Below are 27,314 nucleotides of genomic sequence, written 5' to 3'. Positions count from 1 at the left end.
GGTGTGGGGAGCGATCTCCTACACTGGCTGTACACCACTGGTGATCGTCGAGGGGACACTGAATAGTGCACGGTACATCCAAACCGTCATCGAACCCATCGTTCTACCATTCCTAGACCGGCAAGGGAACTTGCTGTTCCAACAGGACAATGCACGTCCGTATATATCCCGTGCCACCCAACGTGCTCTAGAAGGTGTAAGTCAACTACACTGGCCAGCAAGATCTCCGGATCTGTCCCCCATTGAGCATGTTTGGGACTGGATGAAGCGTCGTCTCACGCGGTCTGCACGTCCAGCACGAACGCTGGTCCAACTGAGGCGCCAGGTGGAAATGGCACGGCAAGCCGTTCCACAGGACTACATCCAGCATCTCTACGATCGTCTCCATGGGAGAATAGCAGCCTGCATTGCTGCGAAAGGTGGATATACACTGTACTAGTGCCGACATTGTGCATGCTCTGTTGCCTGTGTCTATGTGCCTGTGGTTCTGTCAGTGTGATCATGTGATGTATCTGACCCCAGGAATGTGTCAATAAAGTTTCCCCTTCCTGGGACAATGAATTCACGGTGTTCTTATTTCAATTTCCAGGAGTGTACAAGCTGAAACGCCATATCTAAGTGCAGCGATCGCTCCTCGGTTGGTGTAGCACACTTTGTGCCAGGTGATTTCAATCAAAGCGGAGTGCTGTAGCTATCCAATACCATATTGTTGTATCTGATTTTCTGTAGGTATCTAATGATGGATAAATTCCAAAACGTGTCGTATGAGCAATAAATTCATTCGTTGCCTGATGTTTGACTTTCACCTCTGCGGCCCAGTCAGCTTGCAGGCAGAACTACTGATTATTAAAACTGTTCTTATCTTGTTAGATCCCTTTACAATTATTTTCACTAGTGCCATGACCTACTGCGGTTCATTCCTCTAAATGTAATTTCAACGTTTGTCATTGTCTTCTGGAACAACCTGTATTGACAACAATGCAGAACACAACACTTTTTCTCTTGTAGCCTTGCTGATTTTTGTGTTGCGACTATGTATTCCTAAATGTTAAGCACAGTAGCAGCACTCTGCACATTAGAAAACGCACCGTCGTCTTTACTTGCACGTGTTTCACTTGTTGGAGATACGAAGAGGTCTAGAAGCTAGCACAAAGGGTGATAACTATTTTAAGACAGTAAACGGAGTTGGTTGTTTAATCATACTTATTTTTCCTTTGTTTGATCCAAGTAATAAACAGATAATAAGCAGTGAGCGGGTGTAGGCGATAACGTATGAGCGGCAAGTGCAGGGCAAGGATTTTCGCCGAGATTGATGGTGGGCGTAGGACAGCCAATAGCGGACCATCAGCTGCCTAGGGCAGCCAATAGGGGACCAGCACCGGCCTGAGGCGGGCAGCGCGGGCGGCTCGCACGTGCAGCCAAGTGCGGAACACGAGGAAGTAGACCAGCTCCACGGCGCTCAGCATCGAGGCTCCCAAGAACAGACCCGCCGTGCCGCCAAAAGACACTGCAACAGCACCACACACACGTCACACCAGCGACCACTGCCGACAGCCCGTCAGGCTATAGGGGGTTGGGGGGGGGGGGGCGGGCCAAAAGTAAAAATTAAACAAGGCAATGGAAGTTTTGCGTAAATGAAGTGAGAGAATAAGTTGTAAATACAAATCGTGCATAAAATATAGTGCCTTACTGGAAGCTGTCTACGGTATTGTGATAGAGATGACAAATGAAGCGCTGGAATTCATCTCCTTTGGTGCGTCTTTGAAAATAGCAAAAGTTGCTGGTGGCAGTATTGCCAACTCAATTTGTACCATACACGTTGTAATAAACAATAAATAAATCCCTTTGTAAAAAAATGAGTAAAACGTGCACTGCCCATCACATGTCACAGTCTTTTGAATACAGGCATTGTAATTACGCAGCGTTTATACGTGGAACGATGCATGACATTCCTCCCTCAACATTTCCTCTCCTTTGGATACCCGCATTCTCTTTTCTTGTTCTATAAAGCCATACCCAATAGAGATTAACTTCGCACTGAAACAACCTATCAAACCTTATTTTGCAGCTGAAGCAACTAAAATGAATGGAATGAACTGTTTATCGAGTTTCACTGCATTTCACACTGTTTGGGTTCCAACAACTTTATTTAGGATTTAACTATTTCTTATTGCTGCCGTAAATGGAAGGTGCCTCCAAAACTGCCCATTTTGAGCCATAGCTCGTGGTAGCGGCTTTTCGGAAAGCACGACTTCTCGATATCCGAACACAACCGTTATTCCTTTATGTACTATGGACACACTACATGGGCACCGGCGATTTATTCACTTTTTTCAACAAATAAAGCATTTCAATGTGACTCGTTGTCCTACGACCTTCCATTTTGTACAGCAGAAGCTCCTACTATACCGACGAAAATGCAGTATTCAGATGTGCTTGTCGCTACAGGTCTCGCATCGTACACTGCACTTTTCTCAGAGAATGAGAAAAAGTGAACAGATTTTACTTATATACTCTGCAAGTGATATAATTTAATTTTGGTTGACATAATTAATTTTGGAGCTATAGCTCAACATTTATTTCACTGTAAATGTTTCCGACTGACGCTGTTCTTGAAGACGTATACATGTCAAAGAGTGGTACGGGTCATCTTGATACGTGAAGATGAGTCACCACGGATGAATGGTATTGTTAGAAAGGTTAACTACGTCTAAAAGTGCAAGAGGAGGGAGACGGGGTGAGGAAGGCGCTTGAAATTTTTGCACGGGCCGGCAAAATCCTCTTAGCCGGTCCTGCCTAGTGAAGTTTGTACCCGTGTATAAGTACAGCACGGACTGCATTGAGCTTCGGATGGAGACGTGTCTAGTCATTCGTGTACCCAAAAAAAGGGGCAAAATAAAAAAGAATCATCTTTACTCTGACCACTATTCTTCGCTTCAGGAAAGTAATATGTATAAAAAAGAGCAGTTACATCTTGGGCACATCACACCATTCCTCTGGCACACACGATTTCGACACGCCGCCGTGTCTTCCTCTAACATAATACATCATTCGGCAGTAGTGCGAAGTGGCACACCGTTGCCCTGATCGCTCTCGGCTTTCCAGGCCTCGAGGCAGCTAATTCTATTCGTGTAGCTTCTGAACCAGGTTGCGAGGCGATGTGGACCTAACTCCAGTCCTCCCACCAAGGAATAATGTCCGGTATTGCCAGGAATTCACTTCGAGTGCTCCATTTGGCAGTCGGACGCACTGACCACTCAGCTACAGAGGGGACTTAATATTTTTCTCAATAAGACTTTTATTTTCTGTTCCACGACACGAAGTGTTTAGAGATCCAGTCCTTTTCAGCCGAATTCCAGACTAACTGACCAAGTAACTAGCATGTTGCGCCGTGCCTATATTCGCCAGTAACTGTCTTGAATGCCTTCCTATACCACAGCGTTCCAAACCCCATGATTATCAGACTCTCATCACCCTTTATATACCGAATTACACGCTCAACATCCTCTTATACTTTCTCTATGTCTTCATCTTTTACTCCTGTATGCCTGAACATATTTTTGTTGCCGTTGGTTCGCTGTCGATTATGTTGAGAGGAATTCTATAGCTGAAATGCTCATTGTAACCCATTCCTTGCGCCACCTTCCCACTGATGACGAATACTACCTCCTATACATCATACTCTATTGCTGTTGCTATTAACTTACATGTCTCACTAGAAACCCTTCTCTTCTTCTCCATTTCCGCCGACTGTATCTAGACTCAGCTTTTGCATTTCCTTATTCAGACTGTCTAGCTTCCCTAACCCATTCAGAATTCTAACACTGTGTTCTCCGGCCGGCCGGGGTGGCCGAGCTGTTCTAGGCACTACAGTCTATAACCGCTCGACCGCTACGGTCGCACGTTCGAATCCTTTCTTGGGCATGGATGTGTGTGCTGTCCTTAGGTTAGTTAGGTTTAAGTAGTTCTAAGTTCTAGGGGACTGATTACCTCAGAAGTTGAGTCCCATAATGCTCAGAGCCATTTGAACCTTTTTTTTTTTCCTCGGATTATGAGAATATTAACCTTCGCAAACTCCTCCCAGAGATCCCAGTGGAGAAAAACCCAGAATCTTTTGCCAGTGGTAGATCATCTGACACTTTTTCAGTTATAGGCCACACGAGTATATATTATGTGTCTTTAATGAAGTGGTTTCTGTTGCCTTTTGCATCCTCATTCCGTCGATCTTCCGCCTTGTAGGGGCAGTTTCCTACCCACAGGGCAAGAGAGTGCCCTAAACGTCTGTCCACTCCTCTGATCTCTTTGACGAAGCCGTTGGAAGTAGGAGGGCGACTCTTCGCATCCGAAGCCTTCACCGTCACTGCTGATATTTTATATTTTCCAGTAGTCGGGATTGGACCAGGGAACAAGACGTAATTATTACGCCAAGACGTTACAGTAGACCACGGGAGCTGCTTTTCGGAGTAAGACCTTGATGACACAATGCATATTTCTGTTACATGTGAAAGCTTGTTTGGTAACCTCCAGCTTTGTTAAGACAGAGTTTCTGTGACGTTGGTTTCCATGATTGTAACACGGTCCGTCGTAATATAAACCGTCAGTTAGCACACAGAATGGGACAGGCTCAACTTTTTAAACATTAAATTCGTGAATGTTGCTGTGTAGTTGGGGTGCAGTTGTCTAAAGCTAACAGTAGTGTTCTTGGAGAAATGTTTGCTAATGAGCTAGTTAATATAATCAAACAAATCAGTGGTAATTTTTCAATAAAAATACACTAACGTTTGTAGTTATCTCAGCAGCAAGAAAGATACATGTAACTGAAATTTACTATATATTACACACACTGCTGAGCCAAAACGTAATGACCACCAGATTGATACAGCATCGGCCCTGCGTTACATAGATTGGACACATCCTCAGTTGTTCCTGATCTTCGTATTGTTAACTTGCAAGGGAAAACCAAACCGTTAGTAGGAAACTAAATCATTAACAGAAAACTAAAAGATTGGAACCTGGATCATACCTTTAAAATGACCTTAAATATTAACCCTTTCCCAAGATTGGCAGAAGTGGAAAGAGATCTTTGTGGATATGTCTCTTAGATTCGAACCAACCTGACCCGTGACTTACTGCGATGCTCTTGGCACGATAGTTTCTCTGTTAGAGTTAAACGCTTTGCAGCGTCCTGGTTGGCTAGCGCCCTCTATTTAGAACGGCCGCGGCTCGCGAGGTTGGGGAGACTCGGTCGGGGCAGTGACGGAAACTCGGTTGGCGGCAGTGACAGAGGGAGGACAGCGCACGGAGCATCGTGAGTAGTCAGTCGCTGCAGATTTACTGCTAGGATGCACAGTGTTGCGCCTGGGTCTGGTGGCGAGCGGAACTGGAGTGCGGATGCAGTCACCGGTCAACATAGGCTCTGTTTAAGAGCCGTATCTATTTCCAACCCTGAGGAGAGCGCGGAAGTTTACCCTGGAGTGCATGTTAAGGGCTAGCTCCTGGACTAACTTTAAATGGTGAGCCATTTTGTGGTGGAGCTCTGATTCAAATGGCTCTGAGCACTATGGGACTTAACATCTATGGTCATCAGTACCCTAGAACTTAGAACCACTTAAACCTAACTAACCTAAGGACATCACACAACACCCAGTCATCACGAGGCAGAGAAAATCCCTGACCCCGCCGGGAATCAAACCCGGGAACCCGGGCGCGGGAAGCGAGAACGCTACCGCACGACCACGAGCTGCGGACTTGTGGTGGAGCTTTTGGATATTATTGCTCCATGTATTCACTTTGATTTTCGCTAGTCATTCTTTAAACCACTTCGACGTGGGTCCGGGATACTGGGTGTTGCAAGTTCATGTGGCTGCGCTGTTCCCTGGTCCCGTTGCATTTATCTAGAGATACAGGTGTGGCCGATATTCGGCGATTCCTTTTTTGTTATTATTGTTAATATGTTAAGTGGTCAGTTTTATGTATCAAAGTTTATTCTGTGTAAAAAACTTCAGCCGCCAATTTAAATTGGAACTGCCAACTTCCTTTTTGTTGGCAACTGTAATAGTAACAATTTTGCGCCTTCAACCGATGCGCCGGCCGCGGTGGTCTAGCGGTTCTGGCGCTGCAGTCCGGAACCGCGGGACTGCTACGGTCGCAGGTTCGAATCCTGCCTCGGGCATGGGTGTATGTGATGTCCTTAGGTTAGTTAGGTTTAAGTAGTTCTAAGTTCTAGGGGACTTATGACCTAAGATGTTGAGTCCCATAGTGCTCAGAGCCATTTGAACCATTTTTTTCAACCGATGCTTTGGTATTTAAGGTTGTGTGCGGATTGTCTGGTCATTATCGCCTTGAGCTAGTTGTGGTTTACAAATTTATCAAGTGAAATTTCACGTGACTGGAGATTGTGTAATGAACTATTGCTTTAATAGTAACTGTGGTAGTCACACTATAACGTTTAACATCTCTTCCTGCATCTGGCGCTACCCAGTGCTTGGCTGTTGGTTTTAGTATTTTAGTGAACTGTGTATTAATACTGGGTTAGTGTGTTCTAGAAACCGTTATTGGTGTGCGCAGGCCCTCCTGCCTGTTGTTGTCACTTGAGCTCTTGAGAACGGAATTCAGACGCGCGGCCAATGTGAACGCCAAACGTCGAGATTGTGCTAATTGCTGTATAGATCGTTCAAGCTATCATAACAGCACATTGCCGAATGTTTTCCATGATAGTTAATTCATGTATTTATGAGATCTTGCTATCTCAGTATTTTCTTGAAACCTAATAACTTTTACAAATTGCTATTTTTCATATGCACAAGCCCTGATAATTGACTAGTGAGTTCAGATCTGTATTTATGTTAAAGTTATGTTTGTGTAAAGCAATATTTTTATGAACTTACAGTTGGGGCCATAAGACTGTTTTTCTTTGAATTATTCTCATTGCTTTCACATAATTGAATAATCGGTGTACATCACTGCAATTTACAAATAGTAATTAATCATTCAGTTGTTACCAGTGCTCTGTTTTGATTAAAGTGGTGAAAATAAATTTTGGTATCTTCAAATTGGTACAGAATTCCACTTCAGCAGCTCATGTGCCCTGCTTACCAATCCTATACCTTACCACAATTTAACCTTACCTTCTAAACCTTTACACATCTACTGGTGTCATCACGTATATGACTTAGTTTTGCTCTGGTGTTCACAGGGTGTAAAAAAACTACTTATACAATTTATAGAGTTATTAGAAGAGATAAAGAGATAGAAAGAAAAACTTATGTTGTGTGACTCAGATGTCGGGTGCAGCGATTTCCTTCGAGGGGTCTTTCAAGTGTTTCGCGCTGTGCTTCCTTTAAGCCAACGTTCACAATTGTTTTGAGCTAAGTATGCAATAAGTTGACAGTAACACAGTTACATCTTATTGCTAGCAAGGGTAACTTTTCATTAGTGGTAGCAGTGTCCACGTCACTGCGTAAACAATTACATTTTTATTGTTTATGTTGTGTTAGATGAAAGTTAGCCGGCCGGGGTGGCAGAGCGGTTCTAGGCGCTACAGTCTGGAACCACGCGACTGCTACGGTAGCAGGTTCGAATCCTGCCTCGGGCATGGATGTGTGTGATGTTCTTAGGTTAATTAGGTTTAAGTAGTTCTAGGTTCTAGGGGACTGATGACCTCAGGTGCAAAGTCCCATAGTGCTCAGAGCCATTTGAACCTTTTGAACATGAAAGTTACAGTTTCTTGACGTCTGGTTACACTCTAACACAATTAGCTGACATGCATCTCTTTTACGGAGAGGAACGATGCAACAGTGGAGCACCAACGCTGCTGCGTGATGGACGATTTCCAGGGAGGCTGTTACCAGATCGTATCACATTTTAAAGACTTGGGGGTCTCTTCGTGAAACGGGATCCCTTAGAACAGACCGAAGGGCGACGGGTAGACGTCGCAGTGTGCGAACTAAAAAAATGGCTCTGAGCACTGTGGGACTTAACTGCTATGGTCATCAGTCCCCTAGAAATTAGAACTACTTAAACCTAACTAACCTAAGGACATCACACACATCCATGTCCGAAGCAGGATTCGAACCTGCGACCGCAGCGGTCGCGCGTTTCCAGACTGTAGCGCCTAGAACCGCTCGGCCACTCCGGCCGGCGAGTGTGCGAACTGCCCAGCCCTTGTGGTTGAAGCTGCAGCCATTATTCATGAAACAATTGGTTGGTCTGACAGTGTTAAACAATCATTAGCTACACATGGGTCCGCAAACAACTCATTTGCGAGATAATCGCGAATGTGTGGTCACCAGCTGACAGCGATTGTTACAAAATGTTGTTATACTTGGAATTTCTGCCGTATTAGATGCTGACTTAATAGAATAGTTAAGATTTCAAATGTATTTTTTGGGCGATATTTCATACTGAAGTCCGTGCTGGCTCGTAACCTCACATTTGCAAATAGTTCAAATGGCTCTGAGCACTACGGGACTTTGCACCTGAGGTCATCAGTCCCCTAGAACCTAGAACTACTTAAACCTAACTAACCTAAGGACATCACACACATCCATGCCCGAGGCAGGATTCGAACCTGCGACCGTAGCGGTCGCGCGGTTCCGGACTGTAGCGCCTAGAACCTCTCGGCCACTCCGGCCGGCTCACATTTGCAGTAACCTCACTAACATTCATTTGCGGACATATGTTTACTGGAACGTTTTAGCTTCCACTCATCATACATTTTGACAATTGCGAGTTTTTTCTACTAACTGTGATCAACTCTGTTCGTATACACTGAAGCCTCAAAGAAACTGGTATAGGCATGTTTATTCAAATACAGATATACGTAAACAGGCAGAATATTGCGCTGCGGTCGGCAACGCCTGTATAAGATAAGTGTCTGGCGCAGTTGTTAGAACGGTAACTGCTGTCTCAATGGCTCGTTATCAAGATTCAAGTGAGTTTTAACGTGGTATTACAGTCGGCGCACGAGCGATGGCACTCAACATCTCCGAGGTAGCGACGAAGTGCGGATTTTACCATACCACCGTTTCAAAAGTGTACTGTGAATATTAGGAATCAGGTAAAACATAAAATCTCCGACATCGCTGCGGCCGGATAAAGATCCTGCAAGAACGGGACCAACGACGACTCAAGTGCAACCCTTCCGAAAATTTCTGCAGATTTCAGTGGTGGGCCATCAATAAGTATCAGCGTGCGAACCATTCAATGAAACATCGATATGGGCTTTCTGAGCCGAAAGACTACGCGTGTACCCTTGATGACTGCATGACACAAAGCTCTACGTCTCGCCTGAGCCCGTCAACACCGACATTGAACTGTTGATGGCTGGAAACATGTTGCCTGGCCGGACGAGTCTCGTTTCAAATTGTATCGAGCGGATGGGCGTGTGTAGGTATAGAGACAACCTCATGAATCCATGGACCCTGCACGTCAGCAGGGGCTGTTCAAGCTGATGGAGGCTCTGTAATGGTGTGGAGCGTGTGCAGTTGGAGTGATACGACTCTGACAGGTGACAGGCACGTAAGCATCTTGCCTGATCAACTGCATCCATTAGGGTCCATTGTGCATACTGACGGACTTGGACAATTCCAGCACGATAATGCGACACCCCGCAGGTCCAAAATTGCCATAGAGTGGCTCTAGGAACACTCTTCTGAGTTTAACCACTTCCGCTGGCTACCAAAGTCCCCGGACATGAACATTATTGAGCATATCTGGGATGCTTTGCAGCGTGCTGTTCAGAAGAGATCTACATCCCCTCGTACTCTTACGGATTTATGGACATCCTTGCAGGATTCATGGTGTCAGTTCCCTCCAGAACTACTTCAGACATTAGACGAGTCCCTGTCACGTCGTGTTGCGGCAGTTCTATGTGCTCGCGGAGGCCCTACGCGATATTAAGCAGGTATGCCAGTTTCTTTGGCTCTTCAGTGTAATAACAAAATGTTAACGATAATATCTGTAGATAAATAATAAATTTTATGTGGCTCAGAGCTTGTTGCAAACCTCTCATCAATTCAGTGATGAGTGTGTCAACTAAGATTGGTGCTGACACCAGCAGTCGAACGTAACAGGGGAGCTGTCCACTGTCCAAACCGATGTGTCGAAAACTGCCTTGAAATTTTATGTACAGCAAGGATACACCGAAAGAAATACATTATCAGATTTTGAGCATTTCAGACACACTACAAGTATTTCTTTCAAATGTTGACATTTGCAAAATTCGTAGCTCGCCAGGTGGCAGGTAAAGTGCACAGCTCTGCCGTAGCTGTAGCAGGAAGTGCATGCTCAGCTCGGTGGGCACATATCCTTAATGGATAGCACATCGGCAAACAGATAGCACGGCAAACGTGATCATAATTTATAAAATATCAGTTTCTGTCGATAATTTCTCAGATACAATTGTTCATACTTATTATTCGCTCAAATTTGCAAGCTACTTAATACCCATAGTAATTAGCAGGTGCCTTTGTGGTATCTCTAAATGTTAACAATAGAGATAAAACTGAATTCATTTTCTTTGCCATTTCTTGTTATATGCTTGCTAATCGCATCTGCTATTTTTGCTGTAATGTGGAATCCAATTGTTTTAAACATTGAAAAGATAAAGTCTCCACCTCACTCTCCCTCCCTGTCTGTCGTGTGATGGCTCGTCACCGGGTGCAAGTCTTTTTATGTGACGCCATTTAGGAGACTTGCGTGACCTGGTGATGATGAAATTATGATAACATAACATGGAGACACCTAGCGGCGGCAATCTTCGACCCGTCCGGGAATCGAATCTGGGCCCTTTCTCTTAGCCAAAAGCAAACATGTAGAGTAATAACTTTCAGTGACAAACAAGAAGTAGTAAATTTTTTGGTTAAACGAAGGAGGGAGAGAAAGCTTAAACTTAAGCAGTGTGCAAAGCCATTTTCGTTTCGTAAAATCTGGATATGAATTGCATAAATGGAAGAAACATTTACACGAAGTACAAAATATGCGCCAAAACGAAAGTCACAAAAATGTGAAAGTCAATGCACCGTTACGAGAGAGATCCGCAAGACTGGATGATTAAACAGAGTCAGGAAATTATACAGAAAAGGAAATCACAAAATTACGAAACTTACCTCAAGTATACATGTAGAGGAAATGTCATTAATAGACAGTACTACAGAGAACTTCGTAGCCGATGTAAACAAGAAACTTCTTGTTATCCCCTAAAAGCTGCATATAAAGGCAATCAATCAGATTTCGTGCAAACTGCACTTTATCATTTCGAGCGAAAGAAAAAGACAGATTCGTTTGTCCAGTCGACAAATGTTGAGACACTTTTGTATACTACAGTGCCAATGGTAAGTATCAGTGGATTACTGTTTCCAGAACTTTTTCTCTGTCTTAGAAAACAACAAGGCAAATTATGTTCAAATATTTATAGAAAGGGACTGTTTACTTGCAGAAAGTCTTGAGATCAACGTAGCAAAATCTGGAAAAATGTGAGAGGATAATTTTCAGTGTTACATCCTAAACGTCTTCTTACCATTTGCAGAGAATATTCATTGCTTTTGTTGCACTCTTGACCTGGTTATACCTCTGTCTTCAGAAGGAGACGTAAAGACTGTTAATATAATTCAAATCCTATGTGGAACTAGTCGTGTGATTTAGTCTGTCGAAAAAAATAAAAAGAATTCAACACTGTATAGCATTTTTCAGATAATTGTCGGACAATATACTCTCCGATACCTGTCATTTCAGGTTTATCAGCGGATCATTATTGTTAAACTTCAGTCATTTCTGCATTGTCAGTGTGCATCATCACATTTTACGAATTTAATTAAGTATGCCTGGTATGCAGCACAATATGCAGAACAACGGCCACGACGGTTACTTACTCCATTCTAGTTCTGTCTAAATAAAGCTAGTAATACTGTGAAATGCCTGAATGCGTAATTTTTCTTTTATCTGGTGTGCCTGGTGTAAGGGAAGTATGTTTTCGTCAATCAAGAGACACTTCACATTTTTGTGACGATTACAGAGAATAAACAAGAATCTGTTTCATTGTCAGAAAAATACACGTTATTCAAATATTATCGTAGGAATTTTGATACAGGAGTTGTTATAAAATGTTTGTCAACAAATTAAAGCCCCAGCTGACGGATGTCGTGCATAACATATTGTAACACCATGGCTCTAATGCTATACTGACCCATTTTGTCTTTGTCTCATTTAATGTTACATCATTGAGCTTCTGTAAATGTGTTTGTTTGAATCGATAACATAAAATTGTATACTGCTTTCTTTGTACAAACTTTGATGTCATGGTTTGATTGTATGCTGTGTAGCATAACTGTCATTTATATTCTTTGTCCCATTTGGAGGGAACAAAACTTAATATATATATTTGTAATTCTGTGTGAATAATTTTTTGTAGAAGTGTCAATATGTGAAAATGTTCTGTCTTATTTAATGTATTTGTTTGCTGTTATGTAAACTGCTGACCTTCACTTAGGGCTCTTAGTTAGTCTGTATGTAAAAGGTGTAGGGGTTCCCCTCGGGAACGGTACAGCGCAACGCGCGCAAAATGTGGTTGGCCTAGGTGGAAAAGGTGGAACTGATAGTCAGTCGGGGACGAGCCAGCAGTCGGGGACGAGCTACCGATAGGATATGAGCTACCAAACTGTGCACTGTTTGGCAAAGTGTGCATATTGTGATGATTCCGAGAGAGGCTTTTCTTGCTTCTTTCTAAGGCCTCGGATGGATGGATAAATAGCTGGGCTATTCTGGAATTTGTATCTATCTTCGCCACCAAGAAATGACAGAGTCCAGCAATTCTGCCTGCAATTCCACCTACCAACATGCTGTGGCCACCACATTGCGCAATCATTGCAACATATCACTATAACGATGTACAGTGAAGGATCAGCTTAATGGATGTGTTATTGTGCTGAAATATAAGGTAATTTATATCTGAATTTATGTACCTATCTTGACTTTTCTCCTCATCATAACACCTCTCAGGGTCCTTACCGTTTGAACTAAAGTGATTACCGAGTATCCTTACTGAAAGTACGTTAAAACTCAGTTTGCTAGTTAATGTCTATTGGACAAAGTAAAGTTAAAGTTAATGTGGCAATATAGTGCAGTTAAAGTAAATATTATTTGCTCAAAATAACTTTCCTATTAAAACTGCTATTTAAAGGGCTGTTGCTAACTTCAATATTAAAAGTTCTTAAGACTGAGGCTTATAAGGCAAATAATCACATTATTGTCTGTAATAAATCCTAAAGAGGTGAGTCAGTTTCTTGCAATTTGGTCATTATTGTGTTTCGCTGTAGTAAAAGTGAGAAAGCTGCAGTTGCGAAACTTTATATATTCATGTTTGCTATGTGTTTGTGTATCTTGTATATTAGAAGTGCAAGTTAATAGTAATATTATAAAGACCATTCGCTTTAATGTAAGCCTGAAAGTAATAGGGTGTTTCGGTACCTCTTATAATTTAGCAGATAGTTTGCGCTGCTCCAGTTGTTAGCTTCAATCTTAAAATATATGTGTGTCAGAGTTCATTGCACTCGCGTGTGGCCAAGTCCAGGTTGTGTTTGTCCGTTATAGTTACTTATACCTACTTTCTAAAACGAGAATGTTAATCATTCTCTTGCCTAGTTAGGCTGGCGGCCGTTTTCTTTATCCGTTGAACAGTGCAGATAGGCAAAATTTTGTTTGGTACTGTTCAAATATTTACGTAATTCTGACTTTCATTTCCGATAAGCCACCTCCGTTAGGAACAACACGGTCAACATAACAAAATTCCTCCCAGAGGGTAACACTGTCCTGCTGCTTTGTACCATAATTGCTTTTACAAAATAGTTTTATGTCACAACCTGTTTCTAGCATTGAGGTTATGGTGCAGTAATAACAGCAGACAGGAGTGTTATAATATCATACATTGCTTTAATTTTCTTCCCTCTGATAGACACTCGTACAACAGCTACATCAGTAACAGTTCAGCTATCGACATGAAAATTTAGTGATTTGAGACTTTTTTCGTACCGTTTAAGTGATTAAAATTCACGTGTGTGCACATTGGACTTGGCGCTACCTCCTCTTGTAACGGCTGCGTTTGCTTACTCCCCGATTTTGCGCGCTAGGCAGGAAGAGCTGTACAAACCACTGATAGAGGCAGTACTTCATGAGGCAAAAATGAATAAGTTTCACCTTTTAAAAAAATACCTGCAGTGAGCCTTAGCAGCTAAAATATTGACTTTGTATTTCTTTCGGTGTATTCGTCCCGCGTGAAAAATTTCAGGTTGAGTTTCGCCATATCGGATTGGACGATTCTTTTGTAAGTCCACAGCGTGATTTCTCTTCCGTATCACTCACAAACTTGTGTCATTCTTTTCGGTTACATAAATAAGACGTTTCACCGTGCTTACAATTTCTAAATACTTTCGCAGAAAAATTCTTAAAATGTAACTACTTACTGGTCAGAGTCCTTAATGCATAACAAACAATTTATGTAATTAAACAGGAAGTTTAACAAGAAAGATGTATTTTTTTTGTTTTGTTTTTCTGTCTACCTTATTCTGATGAATAGAGAAATAATTCGTAAATTATGGAATTAAAGCTTTACATTATTAAACAAAAAACAAATTTTTATATTTTCATTTCAGAGACAAGTTTAATCGTTATCAAATTTTTACTGAGGCTAGAACAATAAATTAGATCTAGTTCTAGAACTAATAGCTTTCGAAAATCTCGCGAATGACGTTAAATGGAAATGTATTCTTACTTCTTTTAATGTTTAGTACTGGAATACTATTTATAAATTTATATTTTTTTCACGGGAATGTCTATGTAAATTACTCGTATTTTAAAAGCAAACCCATTTGCACCATCATTATATTTAGATTCATTTTTAAAGGTCTTACTAGGAGCCCAAACAGAAGCAACCAATGTGTGAGGGATGAGGAGGTGGGCGCCAAATAATATTTCACTTGTGTGGAAGAAAGTTTTCGAATCGACCCTCCGCTTTTGACACACAAGTGTTTTTCTATCTCTCTCAACACTATAACATTTCGTATATGTAGCTTTTTATACCCTATATAATGAACTATATTCTAGTAATTTAAACTGGGGTGTTAATGCTAAAGGCTTTAATATACTATTTCTTTTCTTCTCTTATAATCCACATCTACATTTACATGGATACTCTACAAATCACATTTAAGTGCCTGGCAGAGGGTTCATCGAACCATCTTCACAATTCCCCATTATTCCAATCTCTTACAGCACGCGGAAAGAACGAACACCTATACCTTTCCGTACGAGTTCACATTTCCCTTATTTTATTGTGGCGATCGTTTGTCCCTATGTAGGTCGGTGAAAACAAAATATTTTCGCAATCGGAGGAGAAAGTTGGTGACTGGAATTTCGTGAGAAGATTCTGTCGCAACGAAAAACGCGTTTCTTTAATGATGTCCAGCCCAAATCCTGTATCATTTCAGTGACACACTCTCCCATATTTCGAGATAATACAAAACGTGCTACCCATCTTTGAACTTTTTCTATGTACTCCGTCAGTCCTATCTGATAACGATCCCACACCGCGCAGCAGTATTCTAAAAGAGGGCGGACAAGCGTGGTGTAGGCAGTCTCCTTAGTAAATCTGTTACATTTTCCAAGTGTCTTGCCAATAAAATGCCTTCTCTACAACATTTTCCGTGTGTTCCTTCAAATTTAAGTTGTTCGTTATTGTAATTCCTAGGTATTTAGTTGAATGTACGGCCTTTTTATTTGACTGATTTATCGTGTAACCGACGTTTAACGGATTCCTTCTAGCACTCATGTGGATGACCTCACACTTTTCGTTATTTAGGGTCAACTGCCAATTTTCCCATCATTCAGATATATTTCCTAAATCGTTTTGCACTTTGTTTTGATCTTCTGATGACTTTATTAGTCGATAAACAACAGCGTCATCTGCAAACAACCGAAGACGGCTGCTCAGATTGTCTCCGAAATCGTTTATATAGATAAGGAACAGCAAAGGGCGTGTAAAACTGACTTCGGGAATGCCAGAAATCACTTCTGTTTTACTCGATGAATTTCAGTCAATTACTACGAACTGTGACCCCTCTAACTGGAAGTCACAAATCCAGTCACATAAATGAGACGATATTCCATCAGCACGCAATTTCACTATAAGCCGTTTGTGTAATACAGTGCCAAAAAGCCTTCTGGAAATCCAGAAATACGGAATCGATCTGAAATCCCTTGTCAATAGCACTCAACACTTCATGCGAATAAAGAGCTAGTTGTGTTTCACAAGAACGATGTTTTCTAAACCCATGTTCACTGTGTATCAATAGACCGTTTTCTTCGAGGTAGTTCATAATGTTTGAACACAATATATGTTCCAGAATCCTGCTGCGTATCAACGAATATTGGTGTGACCTATACAACTTTTCAGTCTTTGGGTACGGATCTTTCGTCGAGCGAACGGTTGTATATGATTGTTAAGTATGGAGCTAATGCATCACCATACTCTGAAAGGAACCTAATTGGCATAGTCTGGACCAGAAGACTTGCTTTTATCAAGGGATTTAAGTTGCTTCACTACTCCGAGGATATTTACTACTACGTTACTCATGTTGGCAGCTGTTCTTGATTCGAATTCTGGAATATTTACTTCGTCTTCTTTTGCGAAGGCATTTCGGAAGGCTGTATTTAGTAACTCTGATTTGGCAGCACTGTCTTCGATAGTATCTCCATTGCTATCGCGTAGAGAAGGCATTTATTGTTACTTGCCACTAATATACTTCATATACGACCAGAATCTCTTTGGATTTTCTGCCAGGTTTCGTGACAAAGTTTCGCTGTGGGAACTGTTATAAGCATCTCACATTGAAGTCCGCGCTAAATTTCGAGCTTCTGTAAAAGATCGCCAATCTTGGGGATTTTGCGTCTGTTTAAATTTGGCATGTTTGTTTCGTTGTTTCTGCAACAGTATTCTGACCCGTTTTGTGTAGCAAGGAGGATCACCTCCGCAGTTTGTTAATTTATTTGGTATAAATCTCTCAATTGCTGCCGATAATATTTCTTTGAATCTAAGCCACATCTTGTCTACACTTATATTATTAATTTGGAAGGAGTGGAGATTGTCTCTCAGGAAGGCGTCGAGTGAATTTTTATCTGCGTTTTTGAATAGGTATATTTTTCGTCCATTTTTGGATTATTTGGGGATTACAATATTCAATCTCGCTACAACAACCCTGTGTTCACTAATCCCTGTATCCGTTTTGATGCTCGTTATTAACTCAGGATTATTTGTTGCTAAGGGGTCAAGCTTGTTTTCACAACCGTTTACTATTCGCGTGGGCTCATGAACTAACTGCTAGACATAATTTTCAGAGAGCGCGTTTAGCACAATTTCGAATGACGTTTTATGCGTAACTCTGGAATTAAATATGTATTTTCGCCAACATATCGAGTGTAAATTAAAGTCGCCACCAACTATTATCGTATGAGTCGGGTAAGTGTTTGAAATCAAACTCAAGTTTTCTTTGAACCTTTCAGCAACTGTATCATCTGAACTGGAAGGTCGGTAAAAGGATTATATTATTATTTTATTCCGGTTTCCAACAATGGCCTCCGCCCATACAAACTGACAGGAACTATCTACTTCAATTTCGCGACAAGATAAACTACTTCTAACAGCAACAAACACGCCATCGCCTACCGTGTTTAGCCTATCCTTTCGGAACATCATTAGGTTCTTCGCAAAAATTTCGGCTGAGCTTATCACCGGCTTTAGCCAGCTTTCAGTGCCTATAACGATTTGAGCGATGTACTTGAGGACAATATTATGGAAATGGAAGAGGATGCAGATGAAGACGAAATGGGAGATAAGATACTGCGTGATGAGTTTGACAGAGCACTGAAAGATCTGAGTCGAAACAAGGCCCCGGGAGTAGACAACATTCCATTAGAACTACTGATGGCCTTGGGAGAGCCAGTCATGACAAAACTCTACCATCTGGTGAGCAAGATGTATGAGACAGGCGAAATACCCTCAGACTTCAAGAAGAATATAATAATTCCAATACCAAAGAAAGCAGGTGTTCACAGATGTGAAAATTACCGAACTATCAGTTTAATAAGTCACGGCTGCAAAATACTAACGCGAATTCTTTACAGACGAATGGAAAAACTGGTAGAAGCGGACCTCGGGGAAGATCAGTTTGGATTCCGTAGAAATGTTGGAACACGTGAGGCAATACTAACCTTACGACTTATCTTAGAAGAAAAATTAAGAAAAGGCAAACCTACGTTTCTAGCATTTGTAGACTTAGAGAAAGCTTTTGACAATGTTAACTGGAATACTCTCTTTCAAATTCTGAAGGTGGCAGGGGTAAAATACAGGGAGCGAAAGGCTATTTAGAATTTGTACAGAAACCAGATGGCAGTTATAAGAGTCGAGGGGCATGAAAGGGAAGCAGTGGTTGGGAAAGGAGTGAGACAGGGTTGTAGCCTCTCCCCGATGTTATTCAATCTGTATATTGAGCAAGCAGTAAAGGAAACAAAAGAAAAATTCGGAGTAGGTATTAAAATTCATGGAGAAGAAGTAAAAACTTTGAGGTTCGCCGATGACATTGTAATTCTGTCAGAGACAGCAAAGGACCTGGAAGAGCAATTGAACGGAATGGACAGTGTCTTGAAAGGAGGATATAAGTTGAACATCAACAAAAGCAAAACGAGGATAATGGAATGTAGTCGAATTAAGTCGGGTGATGCTGAGGGAATTAGATTAGGAAATGAGACACTTAAAGTAGTAAAGGAGTTTTGCTATTTGGGGAGCAAAATAACTGATGATGGTCGAAGTAGAGAGGATATAAAATGTAGACTGGCAATGGCAAGGAAAGCGTTTCTGAAGAAGAGAAATTTGTTAACATCGAGTATAGATTTAAGTGTCAGGAAGTCGTTTCTGAAAGTATTTGTATGGAGTGTAGCCATGTATGGAAGTGAAACATGGACGATAACTAGTTTGGACAAGAAGAGAATAGAAGCTTTCGAAATGTGGTGCTACAGAAGAATGCTGAAGATAAGGTGGGTAGATCACGTAACTAATGAGGAGGTATTGAATAGGATTGGGGAGAAGAGAAGTTTGTGGCACAACTTGACTAGAAGAAGGGATCGGTTGGTAGGACATGTTTTGAGGCATCAAGGGATCACAAATTTAGCATTGGAGGGCAGCGTGGAGGGTAAAAATCGTAGAGGGAGACCAAGAGATGAATACACTAAGCAGTAGGTACTGGGAGATGAAGAAGCTTGCACGGGATAGAGTAGTATGGAGAGCTGCATCAAACCAGTCTCAGGACTGAAGACCACAACAACAACAACAACGATTTGAGCATCAGTGCTTTCTATTGGCGCTTGCGGCTCTGCTGCTTTACCAACACAGCTACAATTTACAACTTTTATTCCGGTGGTTCCTGTATCAGCGTTCTTCCAGTGTTTGGCCTGCATCCTTTGTGGCTGAAGCCCTTCTTGTGTGTTCCTGAGACCCTCTAACCTAAAAAAAAACGCCCAGTCCACGCCACATAGCCCCTGCTACCCGTGTAGCCGCCTCCTGCGTATAGTGGACACCTTACCTAGCCAGCGGAACCCGAAACCCAACCACCCTTTGGCGCAAGTCGAGGAATCTGCAGCCTACACGGTTGCAGAACCGCCTGAGCCTCTGATTCAGACCCTCCACTCGGCTCTGTACCAGAGGTCCGCAATCGGTCCTGTCGACTATGCTGCAATGGTCATCTCTGCTTTCGTCTCGCAAGCAGGACTGGCAGCCTTTACCGCTTCTGTTAGCCGCTCGAAAGCAGAGAGACTCTCTTCTGATCCAAAGTGACACACATCATTGGTACCGATGTGAACAACCAGCTGCAGTTGGCCTGTGCTCGTCATGGCATCAGGGAAGACCGGTTCCACATCTGCAATGACTCCACCCGGTACGTGCAAGAGTGCACGTTGTCTTTCTTCCCCTTCTTGGCAGCCGTGTCCCTAAGGGGCCCCATAACGCACCTAACGTTGGAGCTCCCAACTATCAATAATCCCACTCTCTGTGATTGTCTGGATGTTGCAGGCTGAGATGTTTTCTCTAAAACAGGACAGGCGACAGCGTTTGGCTCAGCGATTTCTATTTTTGTTGAGTAACTGCAGAAGGAAGGAGACACAATATTCCTTGTGTAACCTGACATTTATTTATTTATTTGTTTCATTATCTATTATTTAACCTGTCCAGACCCCTCTTTCACATCTGAGCAGGAGCAACGTATACAAAATATATTACAAAAGTTTCCAATAATAATAATAATAACTGACACAAATAATCCCACTCTCTGTGATTGTCTGGATGTTGCAGGCTGAGATGTTTTCTCTAAAACAGGACAGGCGACAGCGTTTGGCTCAGCGATTTCTATTTTTGTTGAGTAACTGCAGAAGGAAGGAGACACAATATTCCTTGTGTAACCTGACATTTATTTATTTATTTGTTTCATTATCTATTATTTAACCTGTCCAGACCCCTCTTTCACATCTGAGCAGGAGCAACGTATACAAAATATATTACAAAAGTTTCCAATAATAATAATAATAACTGACACAAATAACAATAATGAAAATAATATTTACAAATAATAGAGCAAAGCAATCAGTCGTCCTTTTCTTGCATGTTTTATTCGGCAAATCTAATTTTCGGCTAGGGCATAACCAGTATCAATGCACCGTTTCATAGTATCAATGCACTTCCTAGTACGTCAGTACATGTGTTGATACTGTGAAATGGTGCACTGATAGTAGTTAGGCACAAGCCGAAATCTAGATTTGCCGAATAAAACGTGCAAGAGAACGACGACTGTTTGCTGTGCTCTGTCATTTGTAAGACGTATCACAGTCGCTGAGTGCGCCCACGTGCCTAGAGGAAGATGACATGATAAACATAATTATAATAGAGATTAGCTTAGCACGTTTGATGCTTAGTATTATCAGAAGCGGAGTGGATGTAGGAAGGGGAGAAGATTGAAGTGATAGTGACAGTAGCTATTAGGAAAGAACAGGATATAAACAGAAAACTGTGTCGAGAAGGGGTACGGAAAAACTGTTGAGAACGGGGGCGGGTGAGAACGAGCTGCACAGAATGTGGGAAAGAAGAGTAATGTAATAGATGGACCATTAGCTCTCTTTTGAGGTTTGGAAGGAGTTAAATTTCTCTAATGTTTTGAGGAAGATTGTTCTAAAGTTGGGTTCCTGATACAGAAATTTATTTAGAGAACATGTTAGCAGTGTTTATGTGATGGTACAGGGAGAATTTTATTTCGTTAAGAGCGAGTGTTTCTGCTGTCCTGTTCATATAATAGAATGAGAATTGAAGGCAAATAAGAGCTAGTGCAACGGTTGAGAAGATAATACAGCAAACAAAAAAATATGGCAGTTTCTACGCTTATCGGCCCGTAGACATAATAATTGTTTGTAGTTTGGTGTAATATGGTCGAAGAAGCATTCGTGACAAACGTATCGTACAGAAGCATTCATCGTCAGTTCGAGCCTCTGTGTGCCTTATGGGGAATATTAGTGTCTGCACGAGCTTCTTTTCAGGCTCTAATGGAAGTAAAACCGCAATCTTCTTACAGACTGCAGTTTTGTGTTGAGACCAATCTAAATGATGGTTCATAATTATCCTCGAAATCCTTACAGAAGAAGAAAGAGATATTCCTGCGCCGTTTAGGATTAATGGTAGAAGAGATTCTCTTAACTTGGGGGCAATAAGTATTTTGTGAGCGACTAAGATTGCTTGCGTTTTAGAGGGGTTAAGTTTTAAGCCTACGCTCTGCGTCCATACTGATAGGGCAAGTGAAATTGGCATTTGCATGCTGGATGGTTCTTCACAGGTTTGTTGGACTTCAGCTTAGATATAGTTGAATGCCGTCAGCATATAACGATATTTTAAGTAGAAGAGAATAGCCGACCCGTCATTAACATAGAATGAGAAGAGTAATGGACCCAGTACTGTTTCTTGTGGGACATCTGTTACTACATCCCTCCATTGTGTCCTTCCTATTCCAATCATTACATACTATTGGCGAGATGTAAGGTATCAGTGTAACAACTGTACAGCAGTTAAAGAAAAAATTTGAGTTGTCAGTTAAGCAGGTATAATGTCAAAGTCGATGCGTCGGAAAGCTTTGCTGAAATCCAAAAAGGACTTAACAGTCGCCTACTGTTTATCCATAGCTTGTTTCAGGAAAGCCATAGTAAAACGAAAAGGAAAGGAACGACTGCTGCAAGTAGGTAAATAAGTCCAGATTGCTTGGGCAAGGGAGAAACTACGGTCATTCTCTACACATGTGAATCAATTTCGCCTGCACAGCAACGTCCCTATATTGTCTATTACTCCCCCTGGCTCTCCCCATCAGCGCTACTCTCCCCTCCACTTCGTTACCACATTGCCCATTTGCTGTGAAAGTTCAGTTCTTCCCGGAGAATAAGATTCTCAAACAACTTTCGAGAATGTAGGTGTATGACGTCTTTGACAACGGTCGATATTTCGAAAGTTAAACGCCCTGTCACTTTCAAGGCACAATGTAACGAGAGATCGCTGTGCGAGGATCTTTAAAACCTCGGTATCCGAAGCATATGCGAAAAGAGTACACCAACGTCAGTTGTTTCCGACCGTGAATATTAATTACTAACAGGTGAGGTAGCATTAACTCTATTCCTTTGTTGTCTGACTAGCGAGAGCGCAGGATTAGAAACAGAAAATTCAAGCTTCGGATGTTGTTTATCTTTGGTTTATGGTGGCGCTACGGTTTACAGTGTGAGAGTGTTGTTGAAAATGATAGTGTGAGCATCTGCTGAAGATGACACCCAGCTACATTCCCATAAGCTATTTGAACATCTATCTTCTGTAAGAATGAGGTTTTTTGAATCTTTGTATGTCAACCGCTAGAGTGATGATTACGTATATCTGTACCAGACCTCATGTCTCTGTAAATTTAAGTTAACTGTGAGATGATACGTATGCTGGGTGGGTGCCTGGCCACTCCCTGTGTGCTGTTGCAGTCGCAGCCCTCCGTACTCACCCAGCAAGGTGAACCAGTCGAAGACGACATCCGTGCGGTACCGCACCACCAGTTCCTGCCGGAAGTGTACGTCGACCAGGCTGGCGTGGCGGGCGTGCACCTCCCTGCAATGTAGTACGCGAGTTCATTCCCGCCATCCAGGTACTCACTAATAAACAGTATAACTTCACAGTACGAGAGGTGTTGCTGAAATCGCGTAACTCTGATTACAAGGAGTGCAAGCGACTCCTCACTGTGTTTGCATAAGCTTTCCCGGTGTAGCAATACTTGGTACTTTGTCGTGTTTGCATCCTGATCCTAAAATCAAAATAACATAATATTTAAGCGTTCCAAGTGGCCGCCATATTCAGCTGTGAAGCTAGGTTGATGAGAAGACAGAGCAGTCGCCTCCGTATAGCCGCAGAACGTCCACGGCGCATTCGCCAGAAGCCGTCAAAGCTGCCTCTCAACAGAGTAGGGCGCACATGCAGCAAAGATGGTTGTATAACAGTTGCTTTCCTTCCTTATTCTGATAACGTGCCCTCCCAGATTAAGAGAATTTTAAAATGATATAACATCAAGACTTTCTGTCGGACACCCAAGATTAGAGAACTACTTGGCTCTGTGAAGGAAGATTTCGGGCTACGGAAGACCAGCATGTGTAAAATTCTGTGGTTCTATGGCAAAGCTTAGGCAGGTCATACAACGTTAACCAACACTGCTACCTACCAAATATTTTCGTAGACCCTTACAATTCATTTGGCTCTATATCGGATGATTTAACGTTCAGTTCTTTGCCGCTTTGCAGTGCCCGTTTTTTAGTTAAATCATGATTTTCAAAACTTATGCAGTTAGTTGGGCGAAGAAAAACCACTGCTAAAAGACATACTTCATTTTATTCTTATCGTAACGACTACACGCTAGCAGTGCGCAGCTCGTGGTCTGGTGGTTATCGTTGCTGCCTCTGCATCATGGGGTCCCTGGTTCGATTCCCCCCCGGATCGGAGATTTTCTCTGCTCGGGGACTGGGTGTTTGTGTTGTCCTCATAGTTTCATCATCATTCGTGAAAATAGCAAGTCTGTACAGTCAAAATATTGAGAATTTGTACGGGCGCTGATAACCACGCGGTTGATCGTCCCACAAACTAAATATCATAACACACGCCAGCAGTGCTGCAACGGGAAGACGTCAAGCAACATGCAGCTGGGACCCTCGCAACCTGCGCTGCTTGCGCCACCTACCCGACACACGTAGTAGCCTTCTCCAAAATGACAGTAGCTTTTATAAATTTCACACAGTCCGGCATTATGAAAACAATCAATATGATTTTAAAAGTTAACTTTAATTGGCGTTAATCAAATATCATTATTCTGTTTAACCTGAATAGGAAAAATTTTCCACAATACTTGGCATAGGGATATAAGCATTCTCCCAATGTCTAAGTGTTCAGATTTCCGGTGGAAAAACTGACACGTGTAACTAATATCTTTGAAATCTTTAGATTGTGTGGGATGCTGTCTGTGACGAGATAAATATAATATTATAACATTAGAGCCAGACGATTTTTACGGTCCACAATAGGTACATAGAACGTCGGGCGCCACACAAGACACGGCCGGAAAATCTGCGGTGGCCAAGCACTGTTTAACTAAGCTTCGTGAGCGGTTAGCCGTGCGGTCTAACGCACTGCTTTCCAGGCGGGAAGGCGTGCCGGTCCCCGGCACGAATCCGCCCGGCGGATTACTGTCGTGGTCTTGTTTGCCGGCCAGTCTGTGGAAGGTTTTTAAGGCGGTTTTCCACCTGCCTCGGCGAAAGCGGGCTGGTTCCCCCTATTCCGGTTCAGTTACACTATGTTATTCGTCTGGTGCGAGACGTTCCCTTGGTGAGGGGGGGGGGGGGGGGGGACCGCACACTAACCCTGGGTTCGGTGTGGGGCGGCGGTGGGGTGAGTGGACTGCCGTAGCCTGTTGTGGTGTTGTGAACCACTGAGGGCTACGGTGGGGACGAAGCCTCTCCGTCGTTTCTAGGTCCCCAGTTCCATACTATACCCTACCAAGTGGCGTAAGACATTACAGAAAACACTTATATCTGGTTTGGCGTAACTTGAGAATATTCCAACATAAATTCAGAGTGAAGAACGACGTCACAAGACGCTTCTAGCCCAACTAAAGTTTAATGTGGGACTCTTATGTTTGGGGTTTCAGTAACTTACGGTACGCACTCTGGTATCCTATTTAGAGAGGTACAGGGTACTTAAACGCTGGAGCAGGTACCGCAGCGGCCGAGATGGCATTGGCCCGGTGGAAAGCCAGCAGGCAGAGACACGTCTTCATTAGTGTACAGATGAAACACCTGCCACGAGCGACTGAGGTGGAAATCAAACCATATTTACGAATCGTTTGATACACACACTGTAGCATGTAAAATATTTTACCTTATTTCCATTTTTTTCGGAACCCTACTTTAATGTATACATCTACATGTACATAACTATACTGCAGTTCATAATTAAGTGCCTGACCGAGAGTAATCGAACCACCTTTAAGCTGCTTCTCTGACTTTACACTCTTAACAGCGCGCGGGAGAAACGAACACTTAAATCTTTTCAGGCAAGCTCTGATTTCTCTTGTTTTATTTGATGATGATTGCTCCCTGTTTATGTCGGAAACAACAAAATATTTTCGCATTCGGAGGATAACGTTCGTGATTTAAATTTCATAAGGAGATCCTACAGCAACGAAAAACACCTTCGTTTTAATGTTTGTCGCCTCAGTTCACGTATCATGTCCGTAGCACTCTTTCCCCTATTTCACGATCGTACAAAAAACACCGCCCTTCTTTGAACTTTTTCGACGTCCTCCGTCAGTCCCCCCTGATGCAACTTCCACACCGCACAGCAGTACTTCAGAAGATGGCTGACAAGTGTAGTGTAGGCAGTGTCTTCAGCAGACCTGTTTCATTTTCTAAGTGTTCTGCCAGTAAATCGCAGTCTTTGTTTCACTTTCCCCACAACATTATCTATGTGATCTTTCCAATTTAAGTTATTCCTGATTGTAATCGCTAACTTCAAATGGCTCTCAACACTATGGGACTTAGCACTTGAGGTCATCAGTCCCCTAGAACTTAGAACTACTTAAACCTAACTAACCTAAGGACATCACATACATCCATGCCCGAGGCAGGATCCGAACCTGCGAATGCAGCGGTCGCGCGGTTCCAGACTGTAGCGCCTAGAACCGCTCGGCCACTCCTGCCGGCTTCATTACTTCGCGAGAATAAAGAGCTAGTTGTGTTTCACAATAAAGATATTTTCTGAATCCGTGTTGCCTGTGTGTCAATAAATCGTCGTCTTCGACGAAATATATAACGTTCCAAAATCCTGCTGCAGATCGCCGTTAGTGATATGGATCTGTAATTCGGCGGATTACTTCTGTTTCCTTTCTTGAGTGATCGTGTGACCTGTGAAATGTTTCAGTCTTAGGTGTATGTCTTTCGACTAACGAGTAATTGAATATGGCTGCTAAGTGTGGAGGTATGTATTAACATACTCTGAAAGGAACCTAAGTGCTATACAGTCTTGACCGGAGATCTTGCCTTTATTAAACGATTTAAGCTGCTTCGCTACAGCGATAATATCTACTTCTAAGATGTCCATGTTGGAAGTTGTTCTTGGTTAGAATTCTGGAAGATTTACTTCGTCTTCATTGGTGAGGGAATTTCACAAAATCATGTTTAGTAACTATGCTTTAGCGGCATTGCCATCAGTAACATTACCGTTTCTAACACGCAGTGAAGTTATTGGGTGCATCTTGCCCCTACTATACTTAACATACGACCAGAGTCTCTCGCCTACTAGATTTTGAGACAGAGTTTCATTGTGGAAACTATTAAAACCATCTCGCATTGGAGATCGCACTGAATTTCGTCCTTCTGTATTCGCCAACATGGGTATTTTGCTTTCTTTTAAATTTGGCTTCCTTTTTTTGTTGCTTTTGCAACAGTGTTCCGACCTGTTTAGTGAACAATGAAGGATCAGTATGATCTCATATTAATTTATTTGGTATGTATTTTTCAATTGCAGTAGATGCAATTTCTCTGAATTTAAATCACATCCGGTCAATGCTTACATGGACAGATTTTAAGAAGTGGATACTGTCTCCTAGGAAGGCATCAAGCGAACTTTTATCGGCTTTTCTGAACATACATATCTTGCGTTTGGAATGTGTAGA

General features: G+C 42.3%; 1 protein-coding gene across 1 annotated transcript in view; it reads right to left on the bottom strand.

The window, feature by feature from the left end:
* Positions 1–1,352: 1,352 nt before the first annotated feature.
* Positions 1,353–27,314, bottom strand: part of LOC126252501 (pickpocket protein 19-like) — a 150,639-nt gene continuing 124,677 nt past the window's right edge. The window contains exons 10-11 of the mRNA XM_049953396.1: positions 23,106–23,209; positions 1,353–1,507 (exon numbers count right to left, since the gene is read on the bottom strand). Coding sequence (XP_049809353.1) covers positions 1,353–1,507; positions 23,106–23,209 — 259 coding nt within the window. The remainder of the gene's footprint in view (positions 1,508–23,105; positions 23,210–27,314) is intronic.

Source organism: Schistocerca nitens, chromosome 4, assembly GCF_023898315.1.
Source record: "Schistocerca nitens isolate TAMUIC-IGC-003100 chromosome 4, iqSchNite1.1, whole genome shotgun sequence".
NCBI classification, from domain to species: domain Eukaryota; kingdom Metazoa; phylum Arthropoda; class Insecta; order Orthoptera; family Acrididae; genus Schistocerca; species Schistocerca nitens.
The sequence above is the reverse complement of the archived record's forward strand: the minus strand, read 5'-3'. Positions and strand labels throughout refer to the sequence as shown.